The 19576-nt window shown below is 37.3% G+C and overlaps 1 protein-coding gene across 2 annotated transcripts in view; it reads left to right on the forward strand.

Moving 5' to 3' along the window:
• The window catches only part of MAN1A1 (mannosidase alpha class 1A member 1), a 139819-nt gene extending 121164 nt beyond the window's left edge, over positions 1–18655 (forward strand). For both annotated transcript variants that reach the window (XM_030946670.1, XM_030946671.1), the window contains 4 exons: positions 7847–8066; positions 8917–9089; positions 14270–14385; positions 15048–18655. In XM_030946670.1, the coding sequence (XP_030802530.1) occupies positions 7847–8066; positions 8917–9089; positions 14270–14385; positions 15048–15174 (636 nt within the window). In that variant the 3' untranslated portion in view covers positions 15175–18655. The remainder of the gene's footprint in view (positions 1–7846; positions 8067–8916; positions 9090–14269; positions 14386–15047) is intronic.
• The last annotated feature ends 921 nt before the right edge of the window (positions 18656–19576 follow it).

The raw sequence follows: 19576 nt of genomic DNA on the forward strand, positions 1-19576 counted from the left end.
CTTATTTTGAATGCCAGAGCATAGTATGACTGTATAAGGCCACCAGAGGGATTCATAAACTGTAGAATTCACACAAAAAGACAAGTGAATGTATTTTTAATATAAGTTATTTTTTTCTCTTTTGAAAAGTAATACAAATAATATCCTGCTTCACATAATACATGAAATAAGAGATCTTTCTAACCTGCTTTCAATGGGTAGCATGTAACATTTAGTTACAGAACAAATGTGTATTCAGCTTTTTGCTATATGTTGAAGAACTAACTGCCAATAGAATAATCCATCAGTCTTTGCAAGTATCCAGGACAGGAATCATCTTACTCTTCTCAGTTAACAAGCTGATTTCTGAGACACAATTGAGTAGGTTTAAAAGAGAACATGATAATTTAGAGCAAAAATTGACCTTGTGGGTTCACTTATATCTAGTCTAGCAACAGCAGTGTCACAAGCAACTGCATCAAGTCTTCCTCTCTTAAATGTGTCAGCCCTCATTTCCTAAGCTGAAGGGCAATTTTCCCTCTATTCCTGTAAATAGGTTGTCTCACACTTGAGGCCTGATGGTCAGGTATCTTTTCCAAGTTTTCCCATTACGCTTATTTATGGCCATTTCTGCAATCTTTCTGTATCTTACATATATATTTATTCTCTCTCTCTCTGTCTTCATCACTTTCTCAGTGTAGTTCTAGAGAAGTGGCATATCTGGAGGCTGTAAAGAGAATGGTAACTCACCCCAGAAGAACTTTAAAGGAAAAGGGCGAGTCCTCACCAGCACTTCCCAAGCAGCTCAGTTCAGTGCAGCCCTTGGTGGCCCTGTGGTTTCAGTGAGGTAAAGCAGCTGCTTTCTGCACTTTTACCTTCAGTCAGGGTAGCTAGTTCACTTTTAGACATTGTTTATTCTTTCTTAATGGGTAACAACTGCTCAGATGATCCTAACGAGAAAACAAATGATTTCTGCAGAACATAGCACTGGAAGTGGAAACAATGGAAATGGCCAAAAGAGGAACATGTGTTGTGAAACAGTGCCACAGCCACTCTGCCAGATTTCAACACCATTTCAGAAATTGCTGCTAGGCTGGGTTGCACAATTAAGCAATGCTGTCAATGCAGTAAACTTCTGTCAAAAGAGGAAAAAGTAATTTCTGGCCTCAGGATTCAGACAGAAAATATATAGAATTACTTTTTGCAAAGGGTTTAATTTTTTTTTGTACATTGCTAACTTTGGAGGCTAGCTTTGATATAGACCCAAAGGTAGTGATTGGGGGATTTTGGGTATATTTATTGGGTATTTTGATTGAGGGATTTTGGGTGTATTTAACCATCAGCATTAAGTAGTGAATATTTTTCAGAGCTGTTGATTTCAGTTTTTCAGAAAAATGAAAAAAAAATCCATGGAGACTCCTTTCTCCTTGAAAGGAGAGGGAAAACGAAGTGTTGTTATCAAACTGAAAACATGATATTGGCAGACAGGCTTTTTTCATCTCTGGAACTTCATGAGGATCTGTTTAACTGAGGTGACAGTCTGGTGGCTGGTTTGTGCTGACTGCAGTCTCCATTAAGCTGCTTGAAGGGGTTTGCTTTGTGATCGTAGTGATCTGAAAAACTGCATAACTGATATGGACAATGAGAGAACTGCAACAACCAAAATATAATGGCTTGTCATACTGGGTAAAGCTAAAAGTGATTAATGTCTTGAATATTCAATACTTAAGCACTTCTTGGCATTGAAGAATATACATAAATGGGGCAGGCAGGATGCTGCAATAGCAGCCCATCTTAGAATGGAACAGTTGGTACCCAGCATTCCCACTGCATACCTTGTTTTGGGGCTTTTTTTTGGTGTAGGAGGTGGGAGGCAACTTAACTGAATGTAATTTAAATGTGCTAAAATCAATAAACAGACAGTTTTTTCAGCTGTCATGTTTAAAATACTTATCAGCCAGCTGCACTGGTGTTGTGCACTTAGTGATAGTATGGCTGCATTGTGTAGGAACACAAGATTCATTACATTGAGCAGACCAGAACATCCAGAGGACTCACTGCTCCTTCTTATTCTCTTCACTGCATTTCCCCACTCAGCACGGGTTTTGAGACTCTCTACAAATGCTTACAGAAAGCATCAAGGCTAAAGACAGACTTCTACAGATTTTGAAATTGTTAATAATTTACTGATAACTGCACAATGTCTTAAGTTTCGGACCAAATAAAGTATTTATTCAAATTTTTTGCTTGTTTACGGACTGTCAGGAGAAGGAGCAAGCTTTAATGTTATTAGAAGTATTTAAGGAGGATTTTAACTAGAAAGGTCTAAAGAGAAATTGTATGGGTTTTGCTCATGGCTTTGCTCTTTTCAGAGCAGCCATGCCCTTACTAGTCATGCTATTTTCCCTTCCCTTTTTTGACAGCAAAAAAAACTTGTCAGAATCAACAGATATTCTAGAGTATTCAGAACATGCACAATGTAACATTTTGAGAGTGACTTGATTTGATTCATGCCAGACCATTAATACTGTTTTAAAATATGAATAAATTTATCCTTCCAGTAACACGCAACATTTATTATATTCAGAGCTAGAGCATTGGTGCTCTGAGAGACACCAACAGATCTATAGAGGAGAAAAAAAATATTTTCAAACACAAGTAAATAGTCAGCTTTCCCCTAGAACTTAATCATCTTTTTAGTGATCAAATGAATAGGTATCACAGGAGTTAAATGTTTGCCAATGATTCCCCTTTAAAAATTTAGGTACCTCCATTATAAGCACTCATATTTCATTGCACATGTAAGTTTGTCTACATAAGATGTCTGAAGTCCAAAAGAAGTAAACTGCTTTGGTGCTTTTAAAATGTTTTTTTATATTTTGTGTTTAACCAAATGCAAATTCTTCTGTGTTCAGATTTCAGTTCTGATTTTTAAAGCTGTTTAGTAAGCAGTGAGGAACTCAGCATAAGACACTATTTTTCTTTGGCAAAAGTATTTAAATTGTTTATAACAAGGGCTTGAACTTCCTATTCCATCGATAAACTTTTTTTTAATGAACTCACTGGAATTTGCAATAAAGGATAAATTGGATAACTGCGAAGGTTGGGAAAGAAAAGTATTGCATTAGATCAATGAAACAGAGAAAATGTAAGGGAAGTAAAAAAGTAACAAGAAAGCAGGCAATTTACTTAGAAACTCACAGAATGTAAATCTGCAGTAATCCTGACCTGCTGCTCTGTGCTGTTTCAAAGCAATAAAATGTACTGTGCAAGCTGTAAATATTTAAAAAAAAAGTAAGCAATTGACATTATACATCTTTGAATTATTGGAAATAACACATGATAGAATTCTCTTTCATCCTCACGGTTGCTTCAAATGATCAAAATACTGTTTTTGAAAATTCCTAGGGGAAGAAAGATATATTAAAAGTTTGAACAGAGATAATTTATGGTACTTTGTTATGAAGACGCCTGCAGAGTTGTAATTATCCCCAAAACAGACATTATAAACCCTTGAAACTTAGAATCATATTTCTGAAGTTTCAAATTTATTAAGGTATGGAAATATGGAACTGTCTTGCTGAGCAGTTTTATCTCCAGCTACAGTGACATCTTGAGGCAGGAAATGAAACCACCTGGGTTTTGTTAAAACAGCAGTAATCATTGAAATTCATTAATCATAATTAAGAAGATACTGTAAAAGGAGAGGTAAAATGCCTAAGAGCTAGAGGTAGCAGAACTGTGGGGTCACATTTCCGTTTGAGGTCTGTAATTTGTTATCTCAGCTCCTCCAGCAGAGTTAACACTTCTGTGGCACATATCTATGTAGAATTTGAGCAGCCTTGAGGAGCAGATCTTTTTTCCTAAGAAGCCTCCACCTGTGCTCTGCAGGCATCTCAGTTAGTGTTTTTGTTACCTGTCAGTGTAATCCACCAAGACAACCCCTGTAAAAATAAGCTCATTGATTAGTTTTTAACTCATTTGAACAGAGAGTGATTCAGTTCTGTGTCTTCTGTGTTTCCCTGTAAACCATACATTCTAAACCACTCAAAGGGTAAATGAAGGACTTTGCAACCACAAAATCAAGTCAGGGATGGACTGAAGGGGATGGTGAAGACATCATTTAAGATGTGTGAAAAGCTTGAAGACATGAAGGAACTGAATGAAGAAGAATGGTTGTTTGTTAGGGGGGTCCAAATCTGCTTAATTTGCAAGGTTTAAGAACTGGCAGTATGATGTATAGGTTAAGGAACAGGCTGATAAGCAGAGAACACAAAACATATTGTCTTAACAATGAGGGCAGGAGGGGGAGGAAATCAGGTTGGGAAAAACTGAAGAGTTTCTCCTTTATGCTGTCAATAACAGAGATTACACAAATGTGCAATTTGCAGTCCTGTAGTTGAAACCATTCCTAATGTCTCATTCACTGTGACAGATATGCAAGGGCATAATTTTAACATGCAAACTCATGAGAAAGATGCCAGTAGAAATGCAAGGAGCACTTGAGTCACAATTCAAACTGTAAAAAGCACTGTTAGTGTTTCTAATTGAGTGCACAAGCATTTATACAGTTGTTGTGTCGAAGGAATAATTTCCCACAAGATGGGAAAAGGTAATTTGGCTGAAGGCTTTACTGCAATGAGGTATGTAAGCAAAGCCTTAGGTAAAAGCTAAAAAAGAAAAATTGCCAGGAACTGTATTAGCTGTAAAAAGTTACTCTGGCTCTGAGAGCTTATGGGTACATGACATATTGTATACCATACCAGCTTTACATGTAGTAAATGTATTTCTCTAAATGTCCATAAAATGTTTATTTACCTTTAGTTTCCCCCTCCTTTTTTGTCCACTACAGCCTCAAATCAGGTTGTCTCGATTTTTTTTGCTTCCATTTTGTTTTCCACTCCCAGGTAGCATCTGCTATTGCTCCCTTTGGTAACATGTATTTGTAGCTACCTTTCACTTGCTCAGAGCTTGAAAGCTTCCAGGGATGGGGCATCCACAACTTCTCTGGGCTACAAGTTCCAGTGCCTCACTACCCTCACAGGAAAGAACTTTTTTCTGATATCTCATCTAAACTTAGCCTCTTTCAGTTTGAAGCCATTTCCCCTTGTCCTGTCACTACACGCCCTTGTAAGAAGTCCCTCTCCATCCTTCCTGTAGGCTCCCTTTGGGTACTGGAAGGCTGCAGTTAGGTTATCTCAAAGCCACCTCTTCTCCAGGCTGAACAATCCCAATTCTGTCAGCCTTTCCTCATAGGAGAGGTGCTACATCCCTCCACCTGATCTGAAAAGAGTGCAGGAAGGAGTTATTTGTAGCTGGGGAGCAAGTTGAAATAGACCTGCAATTCAAATAGATGTGTCTCTTGAAGCGAGTACATAATTATATCAAAATAAAAATAAGTTTATTTTAAGTATGAAATTGAGAATCAATTGTACCAGACAGATTTTTTCACTTGGGTGGATCTTTGTCACCACTCTACATATTCTCCTTTTAAGATAATTTGTTTTACTCACTTGATTTCCCTGCCAGAACTGCACCCAAAGCACTGCAGACAGCAAGTAGCATTCCCCTACAGGAACATAACCCTTCCTTCCTATCCTGCTTTCAAACCTCAGCTTTCATATCTAGGTAAAAATGCATAGTGACCCAGCATGCTCTTAACAAAGACATACACACTGCAAAGGTATTACCTGGCACCCAGGGACCCAGGATGGTACCAAGCATGACAAGGCAATCTGAGTGTCTATAATATATCTAATAACTACCTCACAAAAATAGCTTTAAATAAGATCGTTACATAATAAAATAACTTTTAATAGGCATATGTACTAGTTCTTAATAGGCCCCATTTATAAAACAGATGATTTGCTTTACTAAACACGAATACTTAAATTGGAAATATATTTTTAATTTGTGACATTCTTGGTATCAATCAACATCAGTTTGTTAGTTCCTTAACACCAGTTTGCTAGAATAATTTTAAAACTCTTGGAAGTCATCCTTTTTCATCCTGAACTTTAATCTTGAGCCAAAAGAGGAAAAAACTTAACAACACTAATTGGTATCACAAAATCCATTTTTATACTACAAGAATCAACTCTGGTCTAGTTAATATAGTTCAAAAGTGCATCATTGCTGTTATGTCAGGCAGATACAGTAATACTTCATTCTGGTTTTCAGTCATTGCTTCAAAAAAAATGCAACATAGGTAAATTTAGTTACCAATCTATTTTATCTATTTTAATGGTTGCTTACTTTTTGAATAAATTCTGATCCAACAGCTAAGTGACCAGTAGAGTTATTGCCTATTTTTAGAACAGTTGTTTTGGTGAGATGGGAGATACCATGCTGAAAGGTTAAATGAAATATCATTAAAGCTTTTCCTTTCTCAACTTGGTTTTAGGTTAGAATGCCCAAATAGGTCTGAAAGCTATTTCCTGCAAAATTATTGTGTGTTTTCTCACCTTTCCCCTTTCACATCTAATTCCTCTTTTTATAGGTTAAATTATGCAGGATTTTTTTAAAGAAGAATTTGTTTAAATCCCACGAATTTTCATTATTTACTTCTGCTTTAAAATTTAAGTATGTTTTCCAGTAGGTACCTAGTAGTAAAAGCATGGAATCAAGGTGGAAACAAGGGGTGGAGGAGTTTTCTGAGCTAATAGTTGCTCTGTATCTGGGCAGAAAACATCATTACTAAGTGCTTTGCACTCGTATTAATGGAAAACAAAGTATAGTTTTCAATGTGACATTCTTGGCAGAAAAAAAACCAGTATGTAAAAACTGTAGTTATTCTAATTTAGACAGGATTTTTCATGCTTATAGGAACAACCTTTACAAATGCTTAAATGGGGAAAAGTAACTGAAATCACTACTTTTCCTTTATAAAACTTTTTTTTTAAATCTTGGCTTTTTCGTTAATAGTTGTCTGTAGCGATATTTTTTAATGTTTTTTCTCTTATATAATGCATGTTGAGTACTGTTTCTGGATTTTATGATTTCAGCAGGACAACCAGAGCACTAATGGATAGCTGAATGTATGACAGAGTTATCTCCTCTCCATTACTTTTTTTTAAAGAGTAATACCTTACTTTCCTTGTGGGCTTCTAATTAATGTGCTCTTCTGCATCTCCTCTCTTGTTTTAATTCTGTTCCTCCCACGATAGCAGGCTGCCTTCCTGGATTTTGTAATTAGTGACCATACATTGCTAACATCATCAACTTCCAGTTCCCTCTAGATTTGTGTGTTTTTATTCTGCTTAGGTTTTTTTTCCAGGAGATCTCAGTGAGACCCTGCTCTTGATAGATAAGTGGAGGATTTCAATTTGGAGGGGAAACTCATTGGACTTTGGGAATGCTATCTAGACTCAGATGCCTAACATCATTCACTGCACACACTGAGTCATGTGTTTTGAATATGAGTTATGACTGCATATAATTTACATCAAATTATATCAATAACCACCTCCTTTAAGTCAGAATTACAATACGAAATACAGCTGAAGTGATGGCTAATAACTATTGAAAGTTAAAATACTATTGAAAGCTAAATTACCTGAAACTGCTCAATGTAAAAGGGGGAAAAAATAAAAATATTTCAAAATTTGAAGTGTATTTGGTAGGTCTTTCCAACATTTTTATAAAACATACCCTGTAAATTGCTTGAAGTTGAAGCAAAATTAGTCATCGTTACTGATGTATGTTCATCTGCCTTGGTTTGGCTGACTTTGAAGTTATGCTGGCTCCTATTATCCACTGTGCTTTATGAGCAAAGGCAATACAGAGCAAAAACAACCAGCATACAAGACAGCTTTGTCCTTTGTACTTTACCAAATGGCCTTTGGTTTGAGGTCGTGTCCTTCTGCAGGCCATAGAGACCCACCTCATCCGAAAGTCCAGCGGGGGCCTGACGTACATCGCCGAGTGGAAGGGCGGATTGCTGGAACACAAGATGGGACACCTCACTTGTTTTGCTGGAGGCATGTTTGCTCTGGGAGCAGATGGAGCCCCCAGTGACAAGACAGGCCATCACATCGAGCTGGGGGCTGAAATTGCCAGGACTTGCCATGAATCCTACGACCGTACGCGTGAGTACCATGTTGCAGAGTTTGGCTGCACTGCTTTCCTCCATGAAGGCAGCCACTGGTGGTTTTGTATAAAGCTGAATGAAAATTGTAGCACAGTGAGAAGTGTTCATCCCTTCTGAGCAAATGCTGCCTTGCTTTAAGAGTAGCTTTTAAAATGGCTGCTCTGTTTTCTAAATAATTTCTGTGTACCTGAAGTGTATCTCCTCACTGTAGTAATTGGCATGACAGTTGCATAACAGTAATTAACAAGCTTCTTTCATTATGCCAATTTCTGTATAGCTGAATACAAGTAATAGAAGGACTCTGTTCATTTATGCATCAACATAGGTATTACTCATGTTTTATGCACAAAAGAATATTTTACACTCTGTTCTGTTGATGCGATGCTGCAAACAATAGAATTGCAAAAAGAAAGTGGATTTCTGTACAGGAAATTCCTTTGGATTTTATCATCTTCTTATAGAAATAACCCTGGCAGCATTTCAGGTCCCAGGGTGTATTTTCCAGTTTGATATAGAAAAGTAAATATCCTCATCTTTTAGGCAAAATTTCACTTGTAGCTAGTTACACGAAGTCTTCCAGAATGCAAATGTTAGCATCACTGTTCCAACTGAAACTGCCATTTAAGGCATTGGTGAAGAACAGCTCTCTCCTACTCCAAATTATTTATAAAATATTAAAAACAGGAGGAGCTGAAGTATCTTTCATAAATTATATTGTTCTGGGTAACCTGGCTTTGTGCCACATAAAAGCCTAGCTTGATTTGGTAATTTGGGGAGTTTGATTTGCTTACATAATTTGAAACCTTTTTTAATGCCTTTATTTTAGTCTGTGCTCTTTTATTGGCTAGGAATGAAACTGGGACCAGAAGCCTTCAGGTTTGATGGTGGTGTTGAGGCCATTGCTACAAGACAAAATGAAAAATACTACATCCTCCGACCAGAAGTCATAGAGACCTACATGTACATGTGGCGCCTCACTCACGATCCAAAGTACAGGGAGTGGGGGTGGGAAGCTGTTGAGGTAATGTTCTATTGGACTTTTTTGTTGTTAAACCCTAGTAATATTGTTAAGTGAGCTATTGAAGGATAGCTGGACATTGTTCAGCAGTTGGAGGCTGAATATTTATTTTAAATCAGGGATATCAATTCAGATTTCCAGGAATTCATTTGCCAAATAGATGACATTTTGACAAAATCAAATACTGCTGATATTGTATAATAGAAAAGTACCTTGTGATTTTGTCATCTTAAATACTTCTAGGATTAGGGGTCACATTTGGATGTACTGTCCCAGATGCTGAATGTTGCTGCATGTGAATGGAAAATGAGTATATGTGTCAGATTTGAGCCTTGGATATGGAAATAAGTTTTATGAAATGTATTTTTAGTAATAGTATGAAGGTGATTTTAATTTAGGTGACAAAGGCCAGGATGAAGGACTAGTAGTACCAAACATAAAACCATGTCACTTTCAAGAAACATAAGTTATATGGACAAAACTCCCTAAATGGCAGCAATCTCTTCTAGATTTGAATTTTTTATCCCACTGGCCTTTGAGCTTCAAGCAGTCATGCTGAACCTAGCTATTTGTATTTGTCTAGCACAAGCCTTCCAAAAGGGCAGCTAGTCTGCACTGAAAAGAATGGGCTTGCCAAATCCATGGTTTCCCTCATTTCAGCAGTTAATCACTCTTGCTCTTAAGGTTGAGAACCTTTACATTTACCATGTTTCATCCTCCAGGTATGGGTCCTTATTACACTTCTCTGGAGTTCACTTCTGTCCTCCTCACACTGATGCTTCCCTTGCTAAATTAGCTGACATATGATAGGAAATACAGCAAGCTGAAGAACGTTATTTTTCTGGCTCTGTGTACTTAAGAAAAATGAAAAAAGAAATCAAAACTCTCTGCAGTATTTTGTTGACAGTGACCTGTCTTGTACAGAGGTATTGCTTTCCAGGATTTCAAAAATATCCTGTTTGTCAGTCTACCCAACACCTCTTGCTTCTACAAGTGTATGATTACAACCTTCTTGGAGGGGCTTACACCATTAGTTGTAGAAGATTGCTCTGTTCTGAGGGTAGACCATGTAGACTTGTGCCCTACAATTTCTTATCCCTAAGGGACCCTACTAGAGAGCTGTTACTGGGTTATGACCCCATAAACCCAACTCCCTTCACAGCAACCAAGATCTGTAAATGTATTCAGCATTCACTGTGTAGATATTGATCATATCAGAAATGTTGTGCAAATGCTGTAGAGCATTGTGGAAAAAAGGTTATTTCAAGTCTGGTAATTAGATACCCTCCAGGAATTAAATTTAAGGCAAAGTCTGCTTTCCAAAAAAGAATAATAATATTACCTCTGCTTATACTCTCAAACTTCTTGCCTGAATATTCACAATTGTTCCATGCCTGCACTGAGCACTGTATTCAGCTAGGTAGAGAGCAGTTATTTAGGGCATTGTATTTGCCTCCCTCAGGTGTTGGCTCTGGGGGACCCTGAAACAATATGCTTCTGAATTACTAATTCCAAAGCAATTTGAGTTTTAAAACCTCTAATTTAGAGGGCTGTTCCCTTACTTTCAATTCTTTGCTAACACCACCCATAGGCACACATTTTACTACTGCAATCTTCCCAGGCAGATTATAATTGGCATATTTACAATGGCTGTTTGTGGAAGTCATCCCATCAGGCTTCAGCAATGCCAACTGTTCCTTCTCCAGGAGATGTTTTTCCTGACTCATTGTTACTGCCCACACTGATAACATTGTTATAAACAATTGAAATGTTTTCTTATTATTATTCTTTACCCATTTGTTTCAGTTTGTTTGTGTTTCTTTCAAGCTGGTACACTTGTTTACCTCCTTCTCACTCCCCACGTGTCCCTTGTTTAACATTCTTGTGGTTATTCTCAATCTGGCTCCAACACAGCCAGATGGGTGTGGGAGATGCAGCTGGTCCCATTCTGCCCAGGGCACATCTTCCACTCTCCAAACGTGCACTTGGGTGTTTCACAAAAACAAATCTTGCAGCTTTCCAGAACTTAGGCAGTCAGTTGTAGGTTTAAAATCTTTTTTATTCCTGTTCTGTCTTGGTGTTTATAGCCATTCAGCTCCACCTAATACAGTGGTTTTTTGTTACAGCACATTTCATGCTAGCTTGCCATAACTATGTCATAAATTCTCTTCCCTTTTGCTCCTTAATGCTGCCCCAAAGAGCACCTGACCCATTCTGTCCTTGGGGAAACACCCAACCACTGAGGGCCATTGGTTTAATTACCAGTACCCGTTGCACAAAGGGGAACCTGAGATTGAAACAAGAAAAAAGAGGAAACTAACGATCAGACCATTTGGGTTTTGTCCAAAAAAAGTTGTTCTTCATGTGTTTCATGTCCACTTCTAGCTCATTACTCTGGCAAGAAGAACTCATTAGGGTTTTTTTCAGTGCCTTTGTAGTAGAAAAGGAGGCAGTTTTCGAGTCATGACTTCTAAACTCTCTGACAAGTCTCTTAAGTCTTTCTCTAACTTTATAGACTAAAAATATGCTATAGCCTCTCCTTTTTTTTTCTTTGTGAATTTTATTTGCTGCTTTGAGTCCAAGATAATTTTGTATGTACTTCAGCAGCTGGAGAAAATGCAGTTATGACCACCAGCAATATCCACTATTACTGAGTCAGAAAGGTTTTATCAGCTTAGCTCATGAAAGCCTCCCTCTCTGCATTATAAATGTGGCACATATTTTAAATTTGTATCACTTCCTTTGTTTTTCCCTTTATGATAGTTTGAGACTGTCAGCCAGTTTTCGCTGTGCTTGATGTTTTCCATTACTGTATCATAACTGATCCTAGCCACCCTCATTTCCTGAGAACTACTTATTTAAAGTGCGTTTGATTGTTTCTTCCTGCCCACTACTACCCCTATCACTGTGAACATCCCTGTTCTCTCAAACTGCAGGAGAGGGCACAAAAGCCCATCACTGCCAGGATGGTTGACAACCTAGAGCCTTTTTATCCTACTAATCCTGCCGGTGGATGTCCTGTTCCTTTAGTTAGGTGGAAAGTAGCTTTGAGGGATGAGATGCTTCATATTTGCATCAAGAAGATACCACCAGAAGGCAAACATGGGGCAAGTTAACCCTTTAGTTTACATCACAGCAGTGCCTCCATGCACCTTAATGATCCCTCTGAACTCAGAGAATGCTCAAAGTACACTAGAGCATATAAATGGTAAATGCAATTTGCTATTATTTTACCTCACCCTGTTTAAAATGCAGATATTTCCTTGCATAGTAGCTTTATCCTTCAAGTTCTGCTTCTAGTGTGCCTTGAAAAGCATAGTCTCTTGTTTAGCATTAAAAATCCAGACACAGATGCAGAATTTGGAATTCGTTGCAGGTTGAAGTAGACAAGAGGGAAGGAATACCAGCCAGAGGAAATGACTTCTTTAAACTTAAGTATATTTGTCATTTAGTAGAAGTGTCCAGGAAAATTAAAGAACCTAAGGACACATAAGAAAAGACAAATAGGCTGTTATACTTTAAAGGATCTCTTCTGGAGAAAAATCCCTTTTAAATATACAATAGGCAGCTTACTCTCCAGTGAAAACCAAGGAGAGCCTGATGTGCAAGCCAAATGTGTGCACACAGCTACAGGGACTCCAGCAAAATCAAGGACATTTAGGATATCCACTCACAGCAAAACACCAATCTTAAAGAGCCTTTAGAGCAGGGGAAGGTGATGAATACTTCAGTAATTATTAGTGACTCTTAGTCCCATCTGTCTTCAGAAAATACTTATTCTGCCTGATTTAGATATATCCTCTGCCTTGCTTTTATAGCCTGTGTGTTTTGAAATGCAGCATCTTTCCCTAAATTAAATCTACACATCCTGTACTCACTTCGGTGGTATTTGTAGTAACTTCAGAAAGGGAGGAACCAGTAATCTCCTGGCTCTCTCTTGGGGGAGATAAAGCCCCAGGTATTTCTGCCTGAAAGTTGTTGTTCCAATACCACCTCCACAGAAGACACCTTGTTTCACAGTAGTGTGGTCCTGAGTGAATGTAGCCATCCACAATCCTTACTGTCATTTTCACTGCAAGAATTTATTTAGGGTTAATTAGAATTTCTGAATTTGCTTTTGAATAATGAGTTGTTTTAAATATAATCATCTTAAATTCTCTTTACTCCTTCCTTATACTGTCTGATGCCACAGAGTTGTTATAAAAGAGAATAAGAAAAATGAATTGAGTAAGAATACTTGTACCCTTCTAAAATCATAAGTTATAAAGAAAAAACCCTATTAATTATTATTTTAAATATAGTAGTGATAAGATAACCAATATTCAAATAAGGTATTGGATAGCAGTATATTTAAAGAAGTTATGGCACATATATATGCCTATAGGTACCACCTTTCTATTGCAAACACCTTATGTAAAGAAAAGCAACAAAATTTATTAAATAGTCTCCCTGTATATACCTTCTACAGTTCCAGTATCTTTTTTGCCCTTTTATATATACTTTTCATCTGATCTTTTTTCTCCTTCATAAAGGACATTCCTGTGAGCAGAAAAGGTGGTCCATGTACTCCTTTTTACTGTGAAATAGGAATCAGTCATCTGTTTTACACCTTTTAACTGAATAAAGAGTTTGGAAACTAGCTAGAGAAAAATACATTGTTATAGTTACTTCTAAATTATGTTGTGTTAAGTCCTGGCTTTCTATCTATGCCTGTGTAATAAAAAAAGCTTTTTCAGAGAGGTAGCAAAGAAAAATATGACTGCTGCACAAGAGAAATTCTTGTGTCAGAGCCCAATATCAGCAGTTTCCCATTGAAAAATTAAATAATTGCAAAGAGAAGCCATATAACTTACGCAGAAAATGGAGAGTTGCCTCTCCTTTTTTTGAAGGGCTTTGCAGGAGGTAAGGAAAAGACTGATCTTTAGTATGGTGTTCAATCATGTCACAATCATTTTAAGTACCAAACTATGACCAGAAAAGGTATAGGTAACAATATGAAATTAGACTGGTATGCCTATGTCTTTTTTTTTTTAAGAGTTTTTCTATCTAGACATTTACCAAGTTTTCACCTCTTTATCAAAGGAATTCTGGAATTTTTTTTTTGCTAGTTTTATTGCAAAACAGAAAAACTGACATATTATTTATTTTGTTAATCCCACTGATTTGGGTGTTCTCTGTTTCAGGCACTGGAAAAACACTGCAGAGTCGATGGCGGCTATTCTGGCCTTAGAGATGTTTATAACAATCATGAAAGCCATGATGATGTGCAGCAAAGTTTCTTCCTTTCAGAGACACTCAAGTAAGTTGAGGAAGTTGATTTTCATTAATGTGAAGTAGTTCTGTGTATCATCTTTGAAAAGTATTTATCATTAGTACCCTTGACACTCTCACGTAACAAAATCTGAGTGAAATAGCAGAGCTCTTCTTAGGTGACAGGAAGCAAAATGGCATTTTTTTTTTCAAGTCTGTGTCAATAAACTAAATTCCCTGACTTCTGCAAATTATCTTTACTTCTGATAAAGGTACTTGATAGTTTTTGAGACATTGCATCTCCTGTCTTTGATAGGATCTAATTATATATGCCAGCACTAATGAAACAAATTGACTAGACAGAGAACATAACAGGCTTATATTGCATACTTTTCATTTTAAAATTTTAGAAAAAGAAGAAAAAAAAACTTCCATGGAAAGCATGCAGGGCCTGTTACGAGAAAAAAACAAATGCTCTCATTATCTATCAACATCTCCTAAATTTTTAATGAGATTAAACTTTTTCTTGATCTCTTCAGTTCTGGGTTTGTTTGTTTTGGGTTTTTTTTTGCTGTGCAAGAAAAAATCAGTAATGCCATCTCAACAGGAAGTTTAATACTCAAGTAAATTAAATATGAATTATTATGTGTTTTCCTGAAAAGCACTTCCCTGATGTGGTCTCATTTCCTGTTTTTTTTTTTTTCTGGCCAGGTACCTGTATTTGCTGTTTTCTGAAGATGATCTTCTTCCATTTGAACACTGGGTCTTCAACACAGAGGCTCATCCTCTCCCTGTTCTTCACAAAGATGATGGGAATAAAGAGGAAAACCAGAAATAGATGAAGATTAATTTATACTTTGTTTCATTCCTTATGTTTCCAGGACTAGGGCACATGATTTGGTTTTTAAATTCCTAAGTTAAATTTTTTAATCAAGTGTTTTGCAGTCTGTTTTCTTTAACAGTAAATTTTTATGAATATACCAAATTAATTATGATAAAACCTTAATCCTCTAATTCAGATTAATACCTTCTAAGAAGTGAAATAGGGTATCTTCCCAGATTCTGTTAGGCTGCAGTGTCATTTTGGCCAAAAAAAAGCAGAAGGTCTGCATGTTACTTGTTTCCTGTTATGCTTTTAATTTGACTGCAAAATTCTTCTCTCCTCTGTGAGGAGATGTATGCTTTAAGCTGTAATATTTTGCCATGTTGCAAAAAGCCATATTGAATTAAGTATAAAAAGCTTTTTCTTTTTCTTCTTTTTTTTTAATGTTCTATGTTAGTTTGTTTTGTGTGTCATCCAGGACAAATCTTGTGACTGTGACAGCCTCTTCTTATGCGGGTCAATCATTACTTGCTGGAGTATCTGATGTATTTCACTGTCAATGAAGTCGACGTAGGGGTATTTTCATCTCATGCAGACACAACTCTGAAACTGCAGTATAAGTTGAAGTCAGATTAAACTAGTTTCTATGGATTTAGCACATTAGTTAGCAGACCTTAGTTTTTCAGGTTTTGATTAGAATATTGTAATAGAATAAATTGTTTCCTCCCTTTTCTAGGTGGTGTTATTCTTATGTCTTTAGTCAAGCTACTATGGAGTAAAATAAGGTAATCATTTCATATTAAGAAAGGGACTGTTAACCTTCTTTATATATTTAGTCCAGTAGCTTTTATTTGGTTGGTTGGCAAAAAAAATCCACTCAACGACATCTTCCTGGAAGTTCAGAATTATATCAGATACAGTCTGTTTGTCTTTCTGTTACTTTTGCAGAGATTTAGGCCGGTCCAGACTTGCCACCAGGCTTGGTGGTTAATTGTCACAAAGCAATTTGATGTATCTGTATGAATAAAGATGGGTGTTCAGATGCCTTGAAGAAAATCTGCCTCCTCAAAAGAAGTCATTCAGAGAGGAGATTATCCTGCATTGAACTAAAACTTTCTGACAACACTGCCTTGTCTTAAGTAACAGAAATGCATTGGGCTTAAAAAATATTCCTTCGAGTAGAGGCCTGGCTTATTAAGAAAGGTAACAGCTTTGCCAAAAATGTTTTGCTTTGTAGCATCACCTAAGGGAAAAAGAAATGAGGCACAATTAATTCCTGTTTCTACTTGGTTTTAAGTGGTTTACATGATTTTTAAATCTACCTGTTTTCATTTAGTGATGGGATGACTTCCATACATTTCAAGTAGGAAACACCTGGCTTCCCATTCTGAGAAAGAACATTATTTGATTGGACTGCAGTGGAACAAACCTGGTTCTGAACAGTAACGTTCTTGAATGGTATTTAGTAAGGTAGCTCACATGTCCAGCATTGCTAATCACAGCTGAGGGAACACATTTGTTTAAGCTTTAGAGTGCATTTTTTCTATGCTGATAGAGGTCTGCAGTGGAGGTTTTCTTAGGGAGAAGCCAAAAATAACTAATTACACTTTTATATATAGCAGCTAGAGCTTTCCCTCCTCAAGTCTGTAAGAACAGCACTGGCTGTTGCCTCCCCTGCTGACGGAGGAGATGGCACGTGCCACACAAGCTGCCAAAGACACTGGTGTAGGGAACAAGGCAAGGATCCACTGATGCTCCAGCACAGGCTTGGCAGAGCTGGCCATTCCTGCATGGGAGTTATTGGGGCACCTTGGTGAGCCTGGGCCACCCAGCACTGGGAGAACGGATAGAAATGGATGTGCACTTAAAGCCTGCTCACACAGAGCCAGGCACAGCGGCTCAAAGCTTTGTGCTCCACTGTTTTTTAAATTTTTATTTTCTTTTTTAAAGCATGTATTCCCTCATGGCACAGCAGGTTTCTGAACCCAGCTGAGCAAGGATGAGGTCTTGACTCTCTCCTCTGTTGAAAATCAGAAATTCTGCTGCTTTTGATTCTTCAGAATTTGTACCACTGGAGGACTATACTTCATTGTATTTCTTTATAAATAGTATTTATAAGGGAGATTTTTTCCATCCCTTGAATCACCATAGCTGTGGAATAAAACCAAAATATTTCATCTCTTTTTAACATGTAACAATCATTATTTTTTTCTTAGTTATGCTTACTGGGTCACCTGCTGCTACTGCCCCTCACATGTATGTGCTGCTTTAGACCTCAGTTAAATAACTACAAAAGCTCAGACAGAAACAGTCTTTAAGAAGTGTGTTTTCTAAGCAACTTTCTACATGGTTTTCTTAACCAAGGTTTGCTTCCCCCAGCTGCCTGTGGTGATGTTGCTGGTACTTAGTGAGCTGAAGGGAAGAGCAGAGAACCAGACAGGTCTTCTCCACGTTTCAAAAGCAGGCTCCAGTCACACAGCTCTATGTGCGTTGGGTCTCATGTACTTAAATATAAGCATCATGGTTGTTTCCTTGTAAAACAGACATTTCATAGCGTGGAATTTTCCTTAGCGTGGGAGTTAGGATGATCTGAAAGAGCACAAATTTGATGTGGTATTGGTATTCAGGTTGTATGTACAAACTGCACTATACTGTACTTTTTGTAAAGTAATGTAAGTAGACGAGAAGATTGTACAACGTGTAGATCTGCCAGCTGTAAGAAAAAACCTTTTCATAAACTGAGAATATATCAATTTTTCTTTTTTTTTTTTAATAACCCCAAAACACCAAAGCTAGAGCAATCATTTTTGAACAGTCCATACTCACCACTGCTTGTTAGATCAGTAAGGTAACATGCATTTTAATTCCCATTCACTTAACTCACTTCATGGAAGTGGCTAGTGATGGTGACTTTGTGTTCCCAGTCATTCGTAAGAGCAAAAGAAATTGCTCATTGTTGTGGGGCGGGGGGGGGGTTATGGCAGGGTGGAGAAGACAGTGACATGGACACATTATCTTCACATAAACACACTGCCCACACTTCTTCCACTTCTCTGTAGCATAATAATGCATTTAAATCTACATATGTTGGGTCCCAAGAGGTAGATCCCTTTAAATGGCACCAACATTGTTTCACAGGGAAAAAAAAAAATTTGATTGTTTGTGAGATAAATATTGCATATGTGTTGGTTATACACAGATTTTTGCAATGCCCAATAGCTCACTGTTTCTATGGTAACTTCATACATATCCATTTCTATCATGTATTTAAATTGGTTTTGATTTGTACATATTCCATTTAGTCTTTTCATCTTTATATAAACTGAAATTATGGAATACATAATAGATCAAGATGCTTAATTTTTAAGAACTTATATTTGTAAAAATTTCTCTATTGTGAATAAAGTCTTTTAATATATCTGTTCAACTGGTTATAGTTTTTTTTTCGTGTGTTGCAGAAGTAACTACAGGAATCTGCTGCATGTTCTGGTTTAGCTGCTGTACTCAAAAATTTTTGTCAGTACTCTGTGTACTTGTTAAGATGCTGTTCTTAATTAATGTCAGCATATAGAATTTCTACCAATGAAATAGGTTTCTAGGATTTTTTGTCAATAAAATTCAGCATACCAAATGTACTTTGGGAGAAAATGAGCCTGCTAATGAAAAGAGGGAAGCTGGGAAGTGGGAGGTGGCAGGCAATAAGCACAGTGAAGGTCAGTCACTGCAATTCATGCTCTGCACAACACAAGTGGGCAAAGCTAAATGCCATTTAGGAGCAAACAGCGCAGTGGAGATGACAAGGCTGTCACAGTGCCCAGTGTTACATGACCATGTAATGAAATCCTGTCGTTAGCCCATGCTCCAGAGGAGAGGGAAACAGTTGTCATAGGAACTGTAACTATATTTTGTTTCAGAAGGACATTAAGATTTCCAATCTAAATATTGAAATAACAGCTACACCTCCTGGATAACCTTGTTTTCTCTGTTTAGTAGGAAGCCTCCTCCCAAAGTGATACTGAAATAGACTGCTGTGGTTTTACAGAACAGTCTCAGTAGTATCAATTCCTATCAAAAGACTTACTCATTAGACCTGCTTAAATCATTTTTGAGGGCAGCTCTGAGATTTTTTTGCAGCAGTTTCAGCTACACAGTGAAGTCCTTGGGGCAGTCAGGAGACAGTGTCCTCCTGCAGCTGGCCCCAGGACTAGACAAACTGCTACTCAACAAGGCAAACATGAACTAATGCAAACCTTCCTGCAGACTGGGATTCAGAAGAGATGTAAATGCAAGCCTGGGTTAGAATTTCAACAAATTCACTGTCTTTAATTGCATGCTTGGTGTGGTTTGTTTTCTGCAAGGGGAAAGGGAACTAGGGCTGACTTGACAATTAGTCAAGACCAACAGGATTTGCCCCATT

The sequence above is a fragment of the Camarhynchus parvulus genome, chromosome 3 (assembly GCF_901933205.1).
Source record: "Camarhynchus parvulus chromosome 3, STF_HiC, whole genome shotgun sequence".
Classification (NCBI taxonomy): domain Eukaryota; kingdom Metazoa; phylum Chordata; class Aves; order Passeriformes; family Thraupidae; genus Camarhynchus; species Camarhynchus parvulus.